The 17,800-nt window shown below is 42.4% G+C and overlaps 1 protein-coding gene across 1 annotated transcript in view; it reads left to right on the top strand.

Moving 5' to 3' along the window:
* The window catches only part of RYR3 (ryanodine receptor 3), a 373,605-nt gene that overhangs the window by 132,575 nt on the left and 223,230 nt on the right, over window positions 1-17,800 (top strand). Inside the window, exon 19 of the mRNA XM_077771636.1 lies at window positions 8,065-8,257. Within this exon, the coding sequence (XP_077627762.1) occupies window positions 8,065-8,257 (193 nt within the window). The remainder of the gene's footprint in view (window positions 1-8,064; window positions 8,258-17,800) is intronic.

Here is a 17,800-nt window from a genome sequence, read left to right as displayed (position 1 = left end):
GAGAAGAAAAATGTGTGTGTGTGTGTGTGTGTGTGTGTGTGTGTGTGTGTTTGTCCCAGGGGACAGCGTGGTGCAGACAAAGGCAGCTGCAAAATGGCAGAGTGATGGGTGAGAGTGACATGAAAGCCTTGTCTTGCCATCCTCTTAGGCTCCCCACTTCCCTTCGCCAGTGCCATCTTCATGGGGAGTGACGGTGCATCTTCTCTTCCTGGTTCACGGAGCCACTGTGTCTGTGGCTGTACAGTAGTTGCCTCTCGTGTAGGCTATCATCACATGTCCTGAGGTTCTCAAAAAGCTGTCTCTGGGGAAGTGATTTGAAAAGAAAAAGTCCTTATGCTTACACACATCTGCATCACTGGAGTTTGGCAGGGTTGAATCTGTGAGGGAGAACGAGCAGACTGACTTGAGAACATCATTTCCCTACTGCCCGCCGATGGCTGCTCCTCTCCTGTCATCTTGTCACCATCACCCAGGCTGCACCTGGATCCCAGGCTACACCTGAAGAGAGCTCTGCCCAATTGGTTAAGGAAATATGGAGGACGCCTAGACTGTTGAATGAAGCACACCGGACCCTCGTTCCAAAGAGAAACTAACCATTGTCAAAGGAAAAGTGTTACTCAGTCCTTCCCAGAATTTGTAGCACTGCGTGAGGGCACTTAGCGTGTCCCTTCATAAAATTCGCAGAATAAATACATCGATGAGCCAGGAGACAGAAAAGCCAGTGCATCTGGAAAAGGCTGCTGCTTGCATTTCACAACTCGAACATCCATCTAATTGTGTATCATTCCAGGAGCATGCCGTGTGCCTGTCACCCTTCTTGTCCCTTCTCTTCAGAAGACGGGGAGGCCCGATGCACCAAGCCCACACCGGTCATCACGAGCAGTGGCCCCTCTGATTGGGGATAGGGGAAAGGGACTCAGGACTTAGCATTTCAAAAGCTGATTGTGGCTCTCTGAATATTACCCACACTTAATAATATAATGCCACATATAGGTACATTTAGAGACCCTGACTCCCTCAGTCCTCAGTAGCTGATGAGATGTGGAGAGACCGGTGTCTACAAGATTTGCACATCTTGTGCTCATTAAAACAGAAAGCTTCTTTGGGTCTGGCATCATTCTGAATTCCCCAGCCAGCACACAGGGAACATATATGTGGCAGAAGGCACTGTGGGTAAATATGCCAACATGTGTTCCAGCTGAAGAAATAGGGTTTCTGTTAATGACTCCCGCCAGGACACCAATCTCGGACTATCTGATGAAAGGATAATTGTTGGATGAAGAAATGAAATGGAAACTATACTCCAACTTACTGCGGGATGTAATGGAGGGTGGCTAGGGAGAGATACTGGGAATTCCTCATGACAATTTTTCTCCCTTTTCCTTGAACTATAAATGCCCAAGTCCATTGACTTTAAACTTATCTGTATGCATAAATTAAGCTACTGCCTTGAACTGATCTTTAATGTACTTATTAAAGCATAGTAGATATTGTCGTCATTGGTAGGAATTATAGTGCCCCTACCATTTAGTCACTGGAAAGAGTCAAGAAGCAGCAGCATGGCTTTGGACTTGTGCCTGGGTTTGAGTCCCAGCTCTTCTGTTTACTGATTTTTTGACACAGGGCTCAGAGATTTGGTTTCCTCAGATAAAATGAAGATATATATATAGACTCTTAGGAAATTTAAATGAGGTAAGTTCGTGAAGTTCATGACACATGTTAGATGCCCAGTAAATAGGATTTCCCATCCTTCATTGTCTGTGAGGTCCGCTGTAATGGTAAAGACAACATCTAGAGTTGTGGAAACCTCACTGGAGACCAGGAGAGCAGCCCCATCCTTAGGGGAATACCTGAGTCCCATACTGAATGGAAAGGGAAGTTTCCTTTTCTTTTTTCTTTTTTCTTTTCTTTCTTATTTTTTTAAACATTTATTTTTGAGAGACAGAGACAGAGCACAAGCAGGGGAGGGGCAGAGAAAGAGGGAGACACACAATCCGAACCAGGCTCCAGGCTCCGAGCTGTCAGCACAGAGCCCTATGTGGGGCTCAAACTCACAAATGGTGAGATCATGACCTGAGCCCAAGTTGGACGTTCAACCAGCTGAAACACCCAGGTGCCCCAGGAAGGGAAGTTGCAAGTGACATCCTGAAATTATGAATGAGCTTTTTCTCTATGTAAGGAGAAAGCAGTCTTAATAGGTCTTGATAGCCACTGAAGTCTGTGAAGCCACTTTCAAGCATCAGCTGTAGAAGTAGCTCTCATTTTAATCCACCTAACAGGCTCCTGAGTCAGCTTAGCTACTGCGAGTTTCCTTTCCAAGGATGGGCTCTTTTCTCATCCTGGCATTGCTTTCCCTCTCCTGACATAGCCTTCATGTAGCCTTTCGGGGCTGCTGTTGGGATGAATTCGGCTCAGAGCTGCCTGTAGTATGTTCCTGGCTGTCAGCAGGTGGGGAGCGGGGAGTTTGGGGAGGGGAACAGATGCACAGAAAGAAATCTGCATCTATGTTTCCCTTTTAACAACTTTTTCCCTTGCACAATTGGAATAAGCAGAGGAATTTACCTTCCCGAGTGGTAAGTGATGCAGGAAATGAGTGGGATAAAATTGCTTTTCCTGATTTATTAGGACTTTTAATTTTTTTTTTTTAACTTTTAGATCATTTAGCTCAACAGTCACATTTGTATGAGAGGGTCTTTACCTGTGTCCCTGCCGAGGTGAGTCCCAGCGCTGATCTATCGAGACACTCCGCACTGTGACTCAGACCCTTCCAGCCCTTGTGCTACGTGGAGAGGATCCAAGGAGTGGTTGAACGACACTGGCATTTCTACGTTTGGATCCTCTCTCATTCCAAATGCCAAAGTGTTTGTGTTTACGCTATAGTGCCAAAGCCGGCAGTGCTGGGCCAGTGGAAGTGCTGAGCCTCAGAGTTTCCAATTGCCCACATTACTCATCAGAAGAGGCTAAATCCCACAGTAATACATTCTTGGGTTAATTTGAAGATGTGCAGCCTATGATAAAGTGAGTTTTTCCTTTATCTTAAAATGTTGCTGTGGAATGGCCTTTCTGAGCTTCCCAGGACCTTCAGGTAGTCCCAGGTCTCTGAGTCAGGGGCAGTTTCTTCAGACAAGGAAAGGCTCCAGGACTCCCCAGCCTGTTTGGATGGGTGGTCGCTAGGATTATAGTTCCTGTAAGGAGACTTAGACTCTGTAACTACTTTGGTGTCCTTTCTACAGAATCGTCCTTCTGTTGGTTGTTCTAAAGGGTCACATACATTAAACATATTTGAAAGTGATGATTTTTGAGCAATTATCTTCAATAAAGAGTCACTGATTTTATTAACCCAGTGACTTTTTGAATCGCTTTCTGGACTCAGCCCTCAATAGTATGATTCTCCATACTGTTACTTTTTCCTAATATGACCAAAGACATTCTTAAGATCTTCTGACATTCTTCCCTACTATTAGCCTAGTAATTAAAGTTTCTAGGGGCGCCTGAGTGGCTCAGTCAGTTAAACATCCAACTTCAGCTCAGGTCATGATCTCATTGTTAGTGGGTTCGAACCCCGCGTCAGGCTCTGTGCTGACCGCTAGCTCAGAGCCTGGAGCCTGTTTCAGATTCTGTGTCTCCCTCTCTCTCTCTGACCCTCCCCTGCTCACACACTCTCTCTTTCTCTCTCAGAAATAAAACATTAAAAAATAATTTTAAAAAAGTTTCTAGAGTTACAGAAACAAAAACAATAGTAGTACTTATTTTGGGTGATGATGTGTCAGGCACTCTTCTCATCCCTTTTTAGGGAATAATTCATCCAAAACTCAAACAACCTCATGACACTATTTTCACTTGAAAGATGAAGAAACTTGAGTCAACAAAATTAAGTGATTTGCCCAAGGTCACACCGTAAGTGATAGAGCCAAGACTCCAGCCCAAGGAGTCTGGTTCTAGAAATGCCCAATTATTGCTATGTGTTACACCTTTTGAGGGGCATACAGGACACCAGTCATTCATTTCATTAAAATCCTAGGAATAACCATGGTACCTTACAAACAATTCTTAGTAACATCAGTGTGAGCATCATGGTGTCCATTTTATAGATGTGGAAGCTGATTTTCTGGTAAAATCACATGCTCAGGTTCAGGTCACAGGCAGACTTGGTATTTAAACTCAGCCCTCTGTGATTCCACTTCTGCCCTTCCCCCCCCCCGCCCCGCCCCCATGCCCCCTCCCCACGGAGCAATTGAAAGGACAAGTATCTTATTTAAATGTGGGTTACAGGACCCTTCTGAATCATCGGGAACCTTGAAAGCCCTCACAGGGTTAGAGATTTCTTCCTATAGATGAGCACAGATTTATAAAACAGCGTATAAAAGCCATTGCACAATCCCCTTGTTTTCTAGTTTGAAAATCTTCACAATACTCCCATTTTAAAACCAAAATATACCTTATCAGATGATTTTTTACAACATGAATATTATATGATATGGACTTTTTAAAAAATCCAAATAGACTTCCCAAGCCATTGCTCTAAGCACTCACTAAGTATATGCTTCCTATCCAGTAATTATCCACTGTCTCCCTTTAGTTTCGAGATAATATTAGTCCCAACTCTGTATTCTGCATATGTTTTAAAAATAGGCTCAAACCATGATTTCTCTTTGCCTATTGATGATCTTAGTGTTCCAGTAGCAGCTTCTACTCGGTGCCCATTCTCTTAGAATAAGGGAGTTTTGTAAAAGGCAGTGGCATTTACCACAGGATATAATTGCCCATCCTGGTGGTGGTTTTCCACCAGGGGAGGAGGCTAGACAGGAGAAAAGCTCTCAGCTGCCATTCCTTGGGAAAGCGCTTGGCAACTGTGGCATATTAAAGGCTATTTAAAGCTTGGAACTTGGCTTCCAATGGTATCAAAGCACTGCTGTAGATGAAGAGTTTCCCTCGTGAAAGCTGTGTATCTTTACTGGCCAAGGCTCGGGCCGGCAGGGAAGCCAACAGAGCACTTTGAGCAGCTAGGAAGAGAGGGCACTGGCATCACAATTCAACACTGTCAGTTTGTCCTAGTTTATATGAGTCTCAGAACAGTAAAGGACCTTCTGTTTTGTATTTTTATCCAGCAAGGATCTGAGTACCTTGAAAGTTGGTTGAGCGGGGCGCCTGGGTGCCTCAGTTGGTTGGGTGTCTGACTTCGGCCCAGGTCAGTGAACTCATGGCCCTGCATCGGCTCTGTGCTGTCAGCTCGGAGCCTGGAGCCTGCTTTGAATTCCATGTGTGTCTGTCTGTCTCTCTCTGCCCCTTCCTACACATGCTCTGTCTCTCTCTCTCAAAAAAAACAAACATCAAAAAAAAAAAAATAATAAAGTTAGTTGACCAACCGAGCATTTCAATGGCTTCTTGATTTTCCCAAATTCACAGAAATCTCTTGGGATTTTTTTTCAAATGACTACAGTGATATTATCCAGAAGTTAAACTAAAGGAAAAAGAAACAACTGAAGCAGAAAAGATTGCTTTTTAATGGAAAAATCACAAATACCGAGAATGAGACCATTGTAGCAAGATTGGCTGTGTTTTAATATCATAGTTTCCTTTCATAACAGACTTGATTATGATAAGGAAGAAAAGATCTTTGGGACCTGAGACACCTCAACTCCATAAAAGGAGCAAAGAGTACTGGGTCTCTTCAAATAGGAGAAATTGGGTCTCTTTCCAATTTAGAGAAATTGGAAAGTATCAAGCCTATGTACTCTTTAAGTTTGGCTTAGGTTCCTATGTTTTAAATGAACCTGTTCCTCAGTCTCAGGAATGAAGCAAGGTGTAAAGTAACAAAAACCAAGTCTGAGGCCATCCCAGGCTTATGTACACCGCATACGTTATTTTGTGTCATTGCACCTGCTGTGGTGCAAATAGTCCCAAGTTGTGTCTGGCCCAACTGTGCTCTGCATCTCTTTCCCAAGCTCCTGCCCGTCCCCATACCTGCCTCACCCAACTCTAGCCGTTGGCCATGTGTGTCCTCCATTCCTTTTGTATAAACTATTCCTTCCATCTGAAGTGCTCTTAGTTATCTAGTGTATCTTTGAATCTTGCCCCATGCTCCTGGCCCGATTTGGCACCTTCCTCTATCTTAGAAGGCATTACCTTGTGTACTTCTCCATTCCATCAGTTAGACTGAATTGCAATTCTTTGAGTGTTTATTTCCTCCCAGAGTATAGATTTCTTGCGGGCAGGAACTGGATCTTCTGTCCTTGGTCCCCAGCCCCATGCACGGTATCTGGCACCACGCAGAGCCTCATTTGTGTTCACAGGAGGGTGGGAAGAAATACAGTACAGTTTTGTCATTAGCCCACAATAACCCGAAGGGGATACTTAATAGTTTTTTATTAAGGAGAGTGTAGTATCACTATTTGAAAAAAAAAATTTTTAATTTATCTTTGAGAGGGAGAGGGAGACAGTGTGAGCAGGGGAGGGTCAGAGAGAGAGGGAGACACAGAATCCGAAGTAGGCTCCAGGCTCTGAGCTAGCTGTCAGCACAGAGCCCGATGCAGGGCTCGAACCCACGAATCATGAGATCATGACCTGAGCCGAAGTTGGATGCTTAACCGACTGAGCCACCCAGGCGCCCCTGAAAAAAAATTTTTTTAACGTTTATTTGTTTTTGAGAGAGAGAGAGAGAGAGACCGGATGCGAGCTGCGGAGGGAGGGAGACAGAGAGGGAGACACAGACGCCAAAGCAAGTTCTAGGCTCTGAGCCATCAGCACAGGGTCCAACATGGGGCTCAAACCCACAAATTGCTAGATCGCGACCTGAGCGAAAGCCAGACGCTTACCCAACTAAGCCACCCAGGTGCCTCTCGCTATTTTAAAATCCACCACTAGTTTAGAACCTACTACTAGAATAGCAGTAACCACTGGAAACATTAAATAGTTCTAAGCTGAGATTAGAAAGGTTATATAGCATAGATGTGCATACAAAATCTATAAACAACTCACGTACCCATCATAAGGAGTTTTTTAATTACCTTATTGCATACGATGAAGCCGTTAAAATGCAGTTTCTAGTGAATATTCCATTATATAATCAAATACTTGCAATATGATAAGTAGAAAACTCATAAAACCTACAGAATCCAAGTTTAGATGAAAAGTGTGTGTGTGTGAAAGTGGAAGCATTTTTTATTGAGTTACATTTTTGTTTATATTTTTATCTATGATGAACATTTATAATGAATATGTATTCTGTAATCAAAAAATAAGATGTATTTTTATATTTTTTGTTGCCTGAAATGCCATTTTAATACCTAACTTCTGCCTCTTCATTGCTCTCTTGCCAATAGAATTGCAAACGTAGTAGGAGGGTGGGTGAGGGAGTTAGGATAATTTACTTTTAGAACTTCCAGAATGAGATAATGTGACACAGAAATCCTGAGAGGTGATTTTCTCATGACTTTAAGTTAGGTCAGGCAATGGTAAATCATCTTATGAAAGAGATATGTGGTAACGACAAAAATCACCCATACAGTGTACAGCTGACCATGTGTTTCACTGTTTATATGAATGAATAGAATTCTTTAAAACAAGTAAGCTATGCTGCATAGTTTAATGGCTGGATGACCTTGCTGTTCTTCACTTTGATGTATCCTGCATCCAGTGCCAAAGTGGCCATATCTTTTAGAGGAAATGGAAGAGGGCAAGGTCTTAGGGCATCTGAGAATAAACACACACACACGCACACATATGCACTCACACTGACAGACCCATAACCAGCAGAGCAATCTGTTCGTTAATTCAGACACCAGGCCAGAATCTGAGCACACATTGAGGGGGTTGAATTCATGTGTGTTCTAATTCCTGGCAGTTTGAGTTTCCTATGAGACTCCTCTCATCTCAGGCTGCCCACTCTCAAGCTCAGGAAATCATTTCTCATGGCTCCACTCACACCAGGAAAGCCAAGTTGATTTTCAAATGCATTAGCATTTCCAGACCTCCTGTGTGCCATCCTGCATCCCCATCTCCCACTGGTAGCCCATGAGCGCCTTCTCTAGAGTTCCACATGCCTTCTTGTTCTTTCCTCACCAGGCCGCATACCCAGAGCTGTGGCCTCCATCAACCAGCACCTCCTGAGATCAGACGATGTGGTAAGCTGCTGCCTCGACCTTGGAGTGCCCAGCATCTCTTTCCGCATCAACGGGCAGCCGGTGCAGGGGATGTTTGAGAACTTCAACACAGACGGGCTCTTCTTTCCCGTGGCGAGCTTCTCCGCAGGTGTCAAGTAAGTGCTGGCTCTGATTTTGTGGAGAGTAGCTGTTAGCCCACCTCCCCACCACTCCTGTGAGCTCGGGAGCAAGGGCGTGTCCCTCACGACTTCCACATGATGAGCCAGACCCCCTCCCCACACCCACCCACCGGAATGATGGTGAGAGCAGGAGAGCAATCCAGAGTCCCTGACCGTGTAGATATTTGTTGAACACCTGCCTACTGGTGTAGGGCTTTATATGTTATGTCAACAAGGGCTTTATAATGTCTTCACATAGTAAAACAAAGAAGATCAATCATACATAGAAGCTTCTTTTAATCATTATTTTAAAAATTGCATGCTCATTATTAAAAATTTATAAGGTACAGTTCTGAAGAAGACAACATCACTCACAATCCCAACATTTAACTATTATCTCTGCTAATGTTTTGATGTGTTTTCAAGTTGTACTTTCAAGTCTTTTATTCTACACATTTTGGGGGCTTTTTTTTTCCTTTTTTTTTTTTTTTTTTGAGAAAGAGAAAGTACATGAGCAGGAGAGAAGGGCAGAGAGAGAGAGAGAGAGAATCTTAAGCAGGCTACACGCTCACCACAGAGCCCAATGTGGGGCTTGATCCCACGATACTGGGATCATTACCTGAGCTGAAATCAAGAGCCAGACACTCAACTGATTCTGAGTCACCCAGGCACCCCATGGGGATTTTTAAATTGACACCACATGTCAATATGAAGTTTTATGTCTTGATGATTTTTCATTCACCCATACAAAATAGGCCTTATTCGCACCTCTTAAGTGTCCTCTTCAAAACAATTTTTATAGCCATATAATCTCCTTTAATTTGCTTATCCTATAATATAACCATTAATTTATTGTTAGACTTCCATGCTGATTCCATTTTTATCTTTATAAATAAACTTTTTATGGCCATCCTTAAGCATAACTCTTTGCATTTCTGTTAAGTTCTTCCTAGAAGTAGGTCAAAAGTATGAATTTTTTTAAATTTGTTTTTAATGTTTTATTTCTGAGAGAGAGAGAGACAGCATGAGCAGGGGAGGATCAGAGAGAGGGAGACACAGAATCCGAAGCAGGTTCCAGGCTCTGAGCTAACTGCCAGCACAGATGCAGGGCTCGAACCCACTAACTGTGAGATCATGACCTGAGCCAAAGTCAGGTGCTTAACCGACTGAGCCACCCAGGTGCCCCAAAAAGTATGAATTTTTTAAAGTCTAAATTTATACGGGCACCTGGGTAGCTCAGTTGGTTAAGTGTCTGACTTCGGCTCAGGTCATGATCTCACGGATCGTGAGTTTAAGCCCCACATCAGGCTCTGTGCTGACAGCTCAGAGCCTAGAGCTTGCTTTGGATTGTGTGTCTCCCTCTCTTTCTCTGCCCTTCCCCTGCTTGTGCTCTGTCTCTCTCTCTCTCTCTCAAAAATAAGTAAGCATTAAAAAATATTTTAAAATAATAATAAATTTATAGTCACGTAGCCAAGTAGATTTTCAGGAAGATTGTATGGAACAGTTCAGAAATAATTATCAACAATATTAGAATCTCAAAAGATCTGAAATGCATACATTTTTTCCTAGCCCATTTCACTGCAGATCTGACCTGAACTTATTTTGTGGTGAAATCCGTCTTCAGAAGAAATGAGGCTGCTTTTAGTCTTTCATTTATTCTTCTTGTGGATATTTACATGTTTAACTGCAGAAATATTAATGTGTTTGATGAAGGAGTACAGCCCTCACCTGGCTAGATGTTCTATTTAATACATGCTATGTATACCTTCTTTTTTTAAATCTAAAGAATTCTGAAGTCTGAAACATAACTCCGGGAATTTCAGATAAAGGATTTGGGCCTTGTAGTATCATTTAAAGCAACATATGGGAATACTCAACTGATTGAGTCTTCATTAACTTTCACTGTTATGGGTTATTTTTAATCGTCGCTAATTTGAGAAAATTGTAAGTTTAAAATTTTAATTTTCTATTTATTTGATTACCAGTGTGGTTAAGCATTTTTTATGCTTACTGTTCTTACATCTTATTTCAACCCCATATTTCAATTTTGCATTCTCTGCCTATCTGGTATTAATTTGGGGGGGCAATATTTTTGTATGTTAAGACTGTTTAAAGTACTGCCTTATTGGTTTCAAGTCTTTTTTCCCAGTGTATGATTTACATTTTCACACTTAGTTTTATTTTTCTGTTGTTTCTTTGTTTTTCCCTTCTACAAAAATAATGTAAATGAAGGCAATACCAAAACCCCAAATCACACAACCTGGAGACAATCGTATTACCTTTCTATTCATGCATCTGAATATTTTTACATTCCATTGGATTTATACTATACAAGCTGTTTTCATATATACTATGGCTAACTAGTATGTTAACCGCTCTGTGCCTTTCCTTAAACCCGTTGGGTGCTGTATTATTTTAGTCTGACAATACATTTTAATGTCTATAAGACAAGACCCCATTATGACTCTTCTTTCCCAAGATTTTCTTAGTCATTCTCAATCCCTGCTTATTAAAAAGATCACAATCGACTGAGTAGGAAAGTAGAATCAACACAGTGAAATTCAAACTGGTTTCCATGGAATCCCTTGAAAAGGGCCATGAAAGGAGGGGAGTTGTAGAGAGCAAGCACTTAGAGCTCGGACCACAAAGATGCCATCTCAGAGCTCTGAGCATCTTTAGGATGGATTTCCAAAGTGATAGCACCATGACAGGCCTCAGCACCTCAGGTAGACTGATAAACCAAGATATGTTCATATATTTTCTAGTAGAGGAGAGAATTTCAGTTCTATTTCAGTTAAATAATTTAGAAATAAAGAATTATCCTTTGGAAATGATACTGAACCTTTGGAATTTGACGCAGATATGCAAGTACACATAGTATAAGCTAATGTGTGTTTGCAAGCATACACAGTGGCACAGTATATAGTACACACATGTTGTTTATAAACATGTTGATGTGGATAGCTATAAATAGTTTAAATTAAACATCATTGCTTGAGATTCTTGTAACAAATGGAGAACAACTATAGTAAACCCTTACTAGGGTTGCAAATCTACTCACCACTGTTTCAAGCCAGAGAATCTTCTATCAGCCTCAGGGACTGTATTCTAGAGTCATGAGTTCTTAACCTGTGTTTCTCTCTGCCGAGAATATACCCATTAGAACTTCATTCCAATTCTTCCATTTTAAGTGTGACATAACATCCCATTCTTCATCGATAGCCATAAGAAGCATGTAGAAAACAGGGGGCGTTATTGAAAGAGACACTGGAAGCCCAGAGAGAACTGATTAGAACAGAGATTCCCTGGTAGTCGAGGGAGAACCAGCACATGTGCCACTGTACATCCCCCCGACTTGATTCCCCTGGAAGAAAGAGAATGAGCAGAAATCTACATGTGATTTAACAGCATTTGGGCTGTCCATGTGTTGACGCAGTACCTTCTTCGGAGAAACAAGATCACTCTGAGAAGTCAGTTCCCAGGACCACAACTGCCTAGGTAGCTAATGCCCTTGGTCACCCAGCATCGCTCCCCTTCTCTTCTCTGTTGGTTTTGACCATATCCCACTCACTGAGTTTTACTTATTTTCAAGGCAAATACACCTACTCCTCAAGCATCTCATCTAAGAGAAGTGCTTAGCTAGAAGTCATATCTCTGGAGAAAAGCACCTTTCTTACTGTTCAGGCTAGTGGTACCTAAGTATTTTGTGTATAGAAGCAGTGCATCCAGTCTTGTATGTTGCCTAATGATTATCATTAACTCATCCTTCCAGTCTCCCTCAGAGCAATGAGATAGGACTTGTAAGTGTGTGAATTTACTTATTTGTGTGTGTGTGTGTGTGTGTCTGTGTGTGAGGACTTAAACTGAAATCTCTTGGCAAAGAACTGCAGCTAGCAGGTGAAGAATGGGCAACTCCAATGTATCCACGTGTAGAAGATGCCTCTAGCATCTTCTGTCTGGGTTAGCAGAGCATGCAGCCTTATGAGTGCACAGTAAAAAGAGAAGCAAAGTTTCGGGATAAGAAAAATGAGTTGTCTAACCTATTTATTATAAGGCACAACTGGGAGAATTAAAAAAACTGAAGGGTCTAGATATGTTGACTTGAAAAGTTGATACCTTAGCTCTGAGAGCCTCTTGTTTAAAGCACCTGAACAAGTGGTAAGCTAACAAGTGGAGCCGGGGGCCTGATGTCTTTCATGCCTCGTTTCTCTTGGGAAAATGTCACCTGTGATGTATTCTCATCTTTGGTTCTCAGAATATAATAGGACCTGAGGAGAGATGGAATTGCCTGAACATTTGGAAATACATTTTGCTGAAGTACACTCAGCCCCTCATGTGATGTCTTAAGCCGTTCTCAGGGCTGGTCCTGTGTTGGAGAGTAGCCAATTGATTAATTTTATTTGTGAGCAAATGGGATCAGTATACTGATACTTACTCTTACATCAGCTGGTAAACTATGATTTGGTGCTGAAACCCAGAAATCTCTCTCTGTACCACCTTCTGTGCAGAAAGAGAGAGAGAGAGAAATCAGGATGTTAATTCCAAGTTAAAGTGTCTCATTGAAAGTAAATATGCTTAATAACACAGTTAATTGGGTGACTGAGGTCTTTGGTCCTCGGTCCCATGGCCGTGAATGGTCAGGGTAAGGAAGGCAGAACAGAAGTGCTGAGACCCTCTGAAAGCAGTGCTACATGTTAAAGGATTATACTGCTCCTCAAAATGTAAATTGAAAAGCTAAAGAACAAAACTTTATTTCTCATATAAAAAATAATGCTAATACAATTGAAAAGAAATCACTGTTTTTACCAGTATAGTAGAATACTTAGTTGGTTGTATGGTGTCTCTTCCTTTTTTTTTTTTTTTTAGTAGTTTATTGTCAAGTTGGTTTCCATATAACACCCAGTGCTCATCCCCACAAGTGCTCCCCTGCATGCCCATCACTCCCTTCCCCCCACCCCCATCAGTCCTCAGTTTGTTCTCAGCATTCAAGAGTCTCTCATGGTTTGCCTCCCTCCCTCTCCCCCACTATTTTCCCCCCTTCTTCTCCCCCACAGTCCTCAGTTAAGTTCCTCCTAATTCTCCTATACATGCAAACATATGGTGTCTCTTCCAGCAAGGTACAAGGTTATGCCATTCTAGAAAGAGATCCTTCCCCCATCATAGAAGCATTCAGAATTGTCTCTCATGTTTATTTTCAACTTCAGCATGGCTTCTCAATTCGAGATCTCTTCTACAGCCCCATTTCCTCCTATTTCCTGGTCGTTATTGAGGTCACAGTCTCAAATTTGTGACCCTGTAATTATTTGTATAATTACAAACTATGCTGTTCATAATACCTGATTAAGATGTCCCTGCCAGCAGTCATTGAAGAACAAAAAATCTTTTTTCAATTAGATTTACCCACAGTGAAGTCAAAGGCAGCATGGGTAATTAACAACAAAATCCACAAATCAATATGTGCTCTGTTATCTAACTATTATGAATGTGCCTCCTTAGTTTTCTTCTCCGTGGGCTTTGTTTGTGGATGTTATCCATGCAGAAGGCCTGCAGTGTAACAACACTGTTAGAGGACAGAATTTGGGATGAGGCATGTGTGCCTTGGAGACCATCCAAAAGGTTGAGTTACTTAAGTGCCAGCAAACCCTTATTAAAAGGTAGTCTCACTCTGCAAGATGGCATCATGGCATGAGGCACATGGAGAACATGACGGAGAAGCCATAGTGTATTTTGAACTTGGGGTGCTACTTTTTGTTTTACGGAAAACTGATGAGTAATCACTATAGTAGAATATATTTTATAGGTATAGTTAAACTCTCCAGAGATCTATGTTAACAGTCTAACATAGGTCTGTACCAGCCCTATCTAATTTATAAAAGCAACAATATCCAAAGGTGGTAGGTATTTGTGTTTGCTATTTGTTTTCTGTTGGTATCCAGCAGCCTTGGCTAAAATTCAGGTAACCAACAGCTTAGCTATTTCCAGCTTGCTGTGGCCAATGCTGTGGAAATTATTACCGAGATAAATATACTTCTGTGGAGAACATGATGATTGCCCTGGGCTTCCATCAAACACTGGCCAGAAAGAAAGATGAATGTGGGAACATACATAACTCAGATTGTCTTCCTGTCTTAGAGGGACTGAGGACGCGATTATGAATCACGACTTACGAGTTGATTTCAGGTCAGCCAAAGCTCATTAATTTGTTGTCCTCTTAACCACAGCCTGTATCCTTTTCTTCTTTGGAACACCTTTCCCGCTGTCTGGGAGGACTTCAGTAGCAGAGGAGAGTAATGAGATGTCCAGGAAGACAGACTCAAGTGACATCACACGTTTGCTAGTTAGCCATGGATAAGGACACCTAGTTATCCCCCAGGAGCATAAAAAGCTGTGTCTTGGTTTTTACTGTATTTTTTTATTCATGGGTCTATTGTTCAAATCTGGGAACTTGGAGTAGGTGGTCTTGTCTCTTCCTCAAATTGGAAAGCCGCAATGCCTAAATCTCAAAAGATTAAATTGAAAATGCTAGCGGGGTGTTTTTAATATAATTTGCTCTGTTTGCAAAATGAGTCAAGTAAATAAAGTCTCCCACATCTCCCAAAAACCTCAGTACTCCCAGGAGACTCTTACTAAAGATTTTGCTCATCTCTGAGGTAGAGGAATCTAAGGACACACTTACTGTAATTACTTTAGGAGGAGAAAAGCCTTCTTTGAGAGCTGATGGAATGTCTTGAGTTCTAGGAAGAATTCCAGAAGATGACAGGTGCTTTGGTGGAAGAGATTAAATTGATTAATTAAGTTGATTTTCAAATCCATCATTGTAGAGAAAAATCCAAGGATCAAGAAGAACGAATTTGAATGAAGTCCATTCTCAAATTACCTTTTTATTTTAAATTTAACATTTTCTGAGGCTGGGAGATTCAATGGAACCAAAGGAGCAGGGAAGAATAACACCTGGAGAAGAGAGATTTACATCCTAATTGGACATTTCACATTTAGGAGCGAGGCAAAGGATTTAAATGACAAACCTTAAGTGCCAGATGCCAGGTTTATTAAAAGGAGGAGACTAGGTATCTATCACTTGGCTGTTTTCTTGCTACCCCTCCAGGCCCACGCTCNGAGTTCTAGGAAGAATTCCAGAAGATGACAGGTGCTTTGGTGGAAGAGATTAAATTGATTAATTAAGTTGATTTTCAAATCCATCATTGTAGAGAAAAATCCAAGGATCAAGAAGAACGAATTTGAATGAAGTCCATTCTCAAATTACCTTTTTATTTTAAATTTAACATTTTCTGAGGCTGGGAGATTCAATGGAACCAAAGGAGCAGGGAAGAATAACACCTGGAGAAGAGAGATTTACATCCTAATTGGACATTTCACATTTAGGAGCGAGGCAAAGGATTTAAATGACAAACCTTAAGTGCCAGATGCCAGGTTTATTAAAAGGAGGAGACTAGGTATCTATCACTTGGCTGTTTTCTTGCTACCCCTCTAGATCCACGCTGTGGACCTCTGGCCCTGGGGAAGTTCTTGGGCACGTTCTGTAACCTCTGTTGCCCCTTTTAAGAATACAAACAATCTTGTTAGCCATATAAAAATTCCATCTATTTGGGGGCACCTGGCTGGCTTAGTCGGTTAAGCGTCCGACTTTCGCTTAGGTCATGATCTCGCAGTTCTTGGGTTCGAGCCCCGTGTCGGGCTCTGTGCTGACTGCCAGCTCGGAGCCTGGAGCCTATTTCAGAGTCTGTGTCTCCCTCTCTCTCTGACCCTCCCCTGCTCACGCTGTCTCTCTCTCTCTCTCTCTCCTAGAAATAAATAAAAATATTTTTTTAAAAATTCCATCTATTTGGTTATAAGGTAACTCAGATTTATACGCAGTTGATGTTTTAGGCCTTCCCCACTTGGGCTTGCAGTTTGTGGCCCATCTCCTTCCGGTTCACCCCATTCTGCCTTAGACCCTGCACTGAACCCCAGGGGGGCTGCCTGCCTAGGGAAGGGCATAGCTCGTGGAGTCTGTGCAGCTCCCCTAGGCCACACACCTTTGTGTAATGAGGAGTAGCAGTTAAGCAATCACTGCTGCTGCTGCGTTCTCTTCTGGGACCCTGATGTAGTTTCCTTGGAGCCTCAGTCCAGAGCATGAGAGCATCTCACTGCAGTTCTTTTTACACAGGCTTTACTACCTGTGCCGGCTGCTCCCTTCCGGCTGACCCCAAGCCCTACTCTACATTCCCCTCCCTGCGCAGGGCCTCCCACCTCCCCTGGTCCCTGCCTCTCTGATCTCCCATCAGTCATTTGCCTCTCTGGGCATAATTCCTTTTGAGATGAACTGACAGCTGGCTCATTTGTGGAGTCTGGCCTTCCAGGAACACAGTCCTTGGCCCCGCCCTGAGCAAAAGGGAGCCCTTTCCTTTGAGGTCAACCCTCTCTCTCTCTTGTCTCTTCTCTCTGTCTTCTGCTCTCTGTCTCCCTCTCTGCCTATCACCAGGCAGACATGTCCCTTACTAAATTCCAGGGGACACTTGCAAGCTTCTCAATAGTTCTTGGAGTGCTCTTCATTTGGCTTCAGATAGGAGAGAACTCCCTGCCTTTTCTCCCCGACAATTGTCTGCAAATGAATTCTTTCTTATCATGTTGGAGGCATGTGGTGGACTAAAGCTGCATTCATTTCATAACTTTTTGGACGAATCTTCATAGTGGATCCAGCATCTCACTTCTGTATGTAAAATATTGGCTTCCTCTGACCTATCTGCTTTGGGACCTCCATTAAAACTCTAAGAGGGGGAATCCCATTTTAATATCTTCAGATAACTAAAGTGGGTTGCAGCTATTTCTTTTGATTATCCCCTTCAAGCCTATATTTTAACACTGGTATTTCCTTTGACCTGACCAATCTGGATCTCCTGGCCAGAGGTACGAGGGGCACCACCACTATTAGAGCTTGTTTGTTGGAGCCCTTCCCACACGCTGTGGGCAGTGAGGGAAGGAGCAGCAGCTCTTGTCCAACTCCACCTGCTGGAGAGCAGGACTTCTGTCTGGCAGGTCTTGGGAAGCAGCCCAGGACCATTCCTTCCGCCAAAACACAGTGGAATGATGTTGGAGACAGGTGCTCCAGTGAGCAGTACACACTGATGTCTGGCTCTGTAGCTTTCTCCTTTTACGGTTTTTTGTGGCCATCAGAGGAGATGAGGTGAAGATTTATAACCAAATTATCATTCCCTTTTTAATAATGGAATCTAAAAACAGAAAAGATGATTTTCCTTAGGTGCTCTGTGGAACTCCACCTTTCTTGATTTGCTCCCGATCCAGAAGATGACAGCAGATTTTCAAATGTAAGTGAAATTTTAAAACTAAATGGAACTGGCAAGACAGCTCATGAATAATTGCATTCATCCAGAGGACCTCACAGGAGATCATTGACTTGTTCTTGGAATCTGTTCACTAATGAGTAACAAAGAATACACTTGCTGTACTAAGCTCCCGGGTGGTAAGCTTCTCATAGGAAGGATGCTCAAGGAGAAGAGAGAGGCAAAAAAAAAAAAAAAA

Source organism: Crocuta crocuta, unplaced genomic scaffold (genome assembly GCF_008692635.1).
Source record: "Crocuta crocuta isolate KB4526 unplaced genomic scaffold, BGI_CrCroc_1.0 scaffold156, whole genome shotgun sequence".
Classification (NCBI taxonomy): domain Eukaryota; kingdom Metazoa; phylum Chordata; class Mammalia; order Carnivora; family Hyaenidae; genus Crocuta; species Crocuta crocuta.
This window is presented reverse-complemented; position numbering and strand designations above follow the sequence as displayed.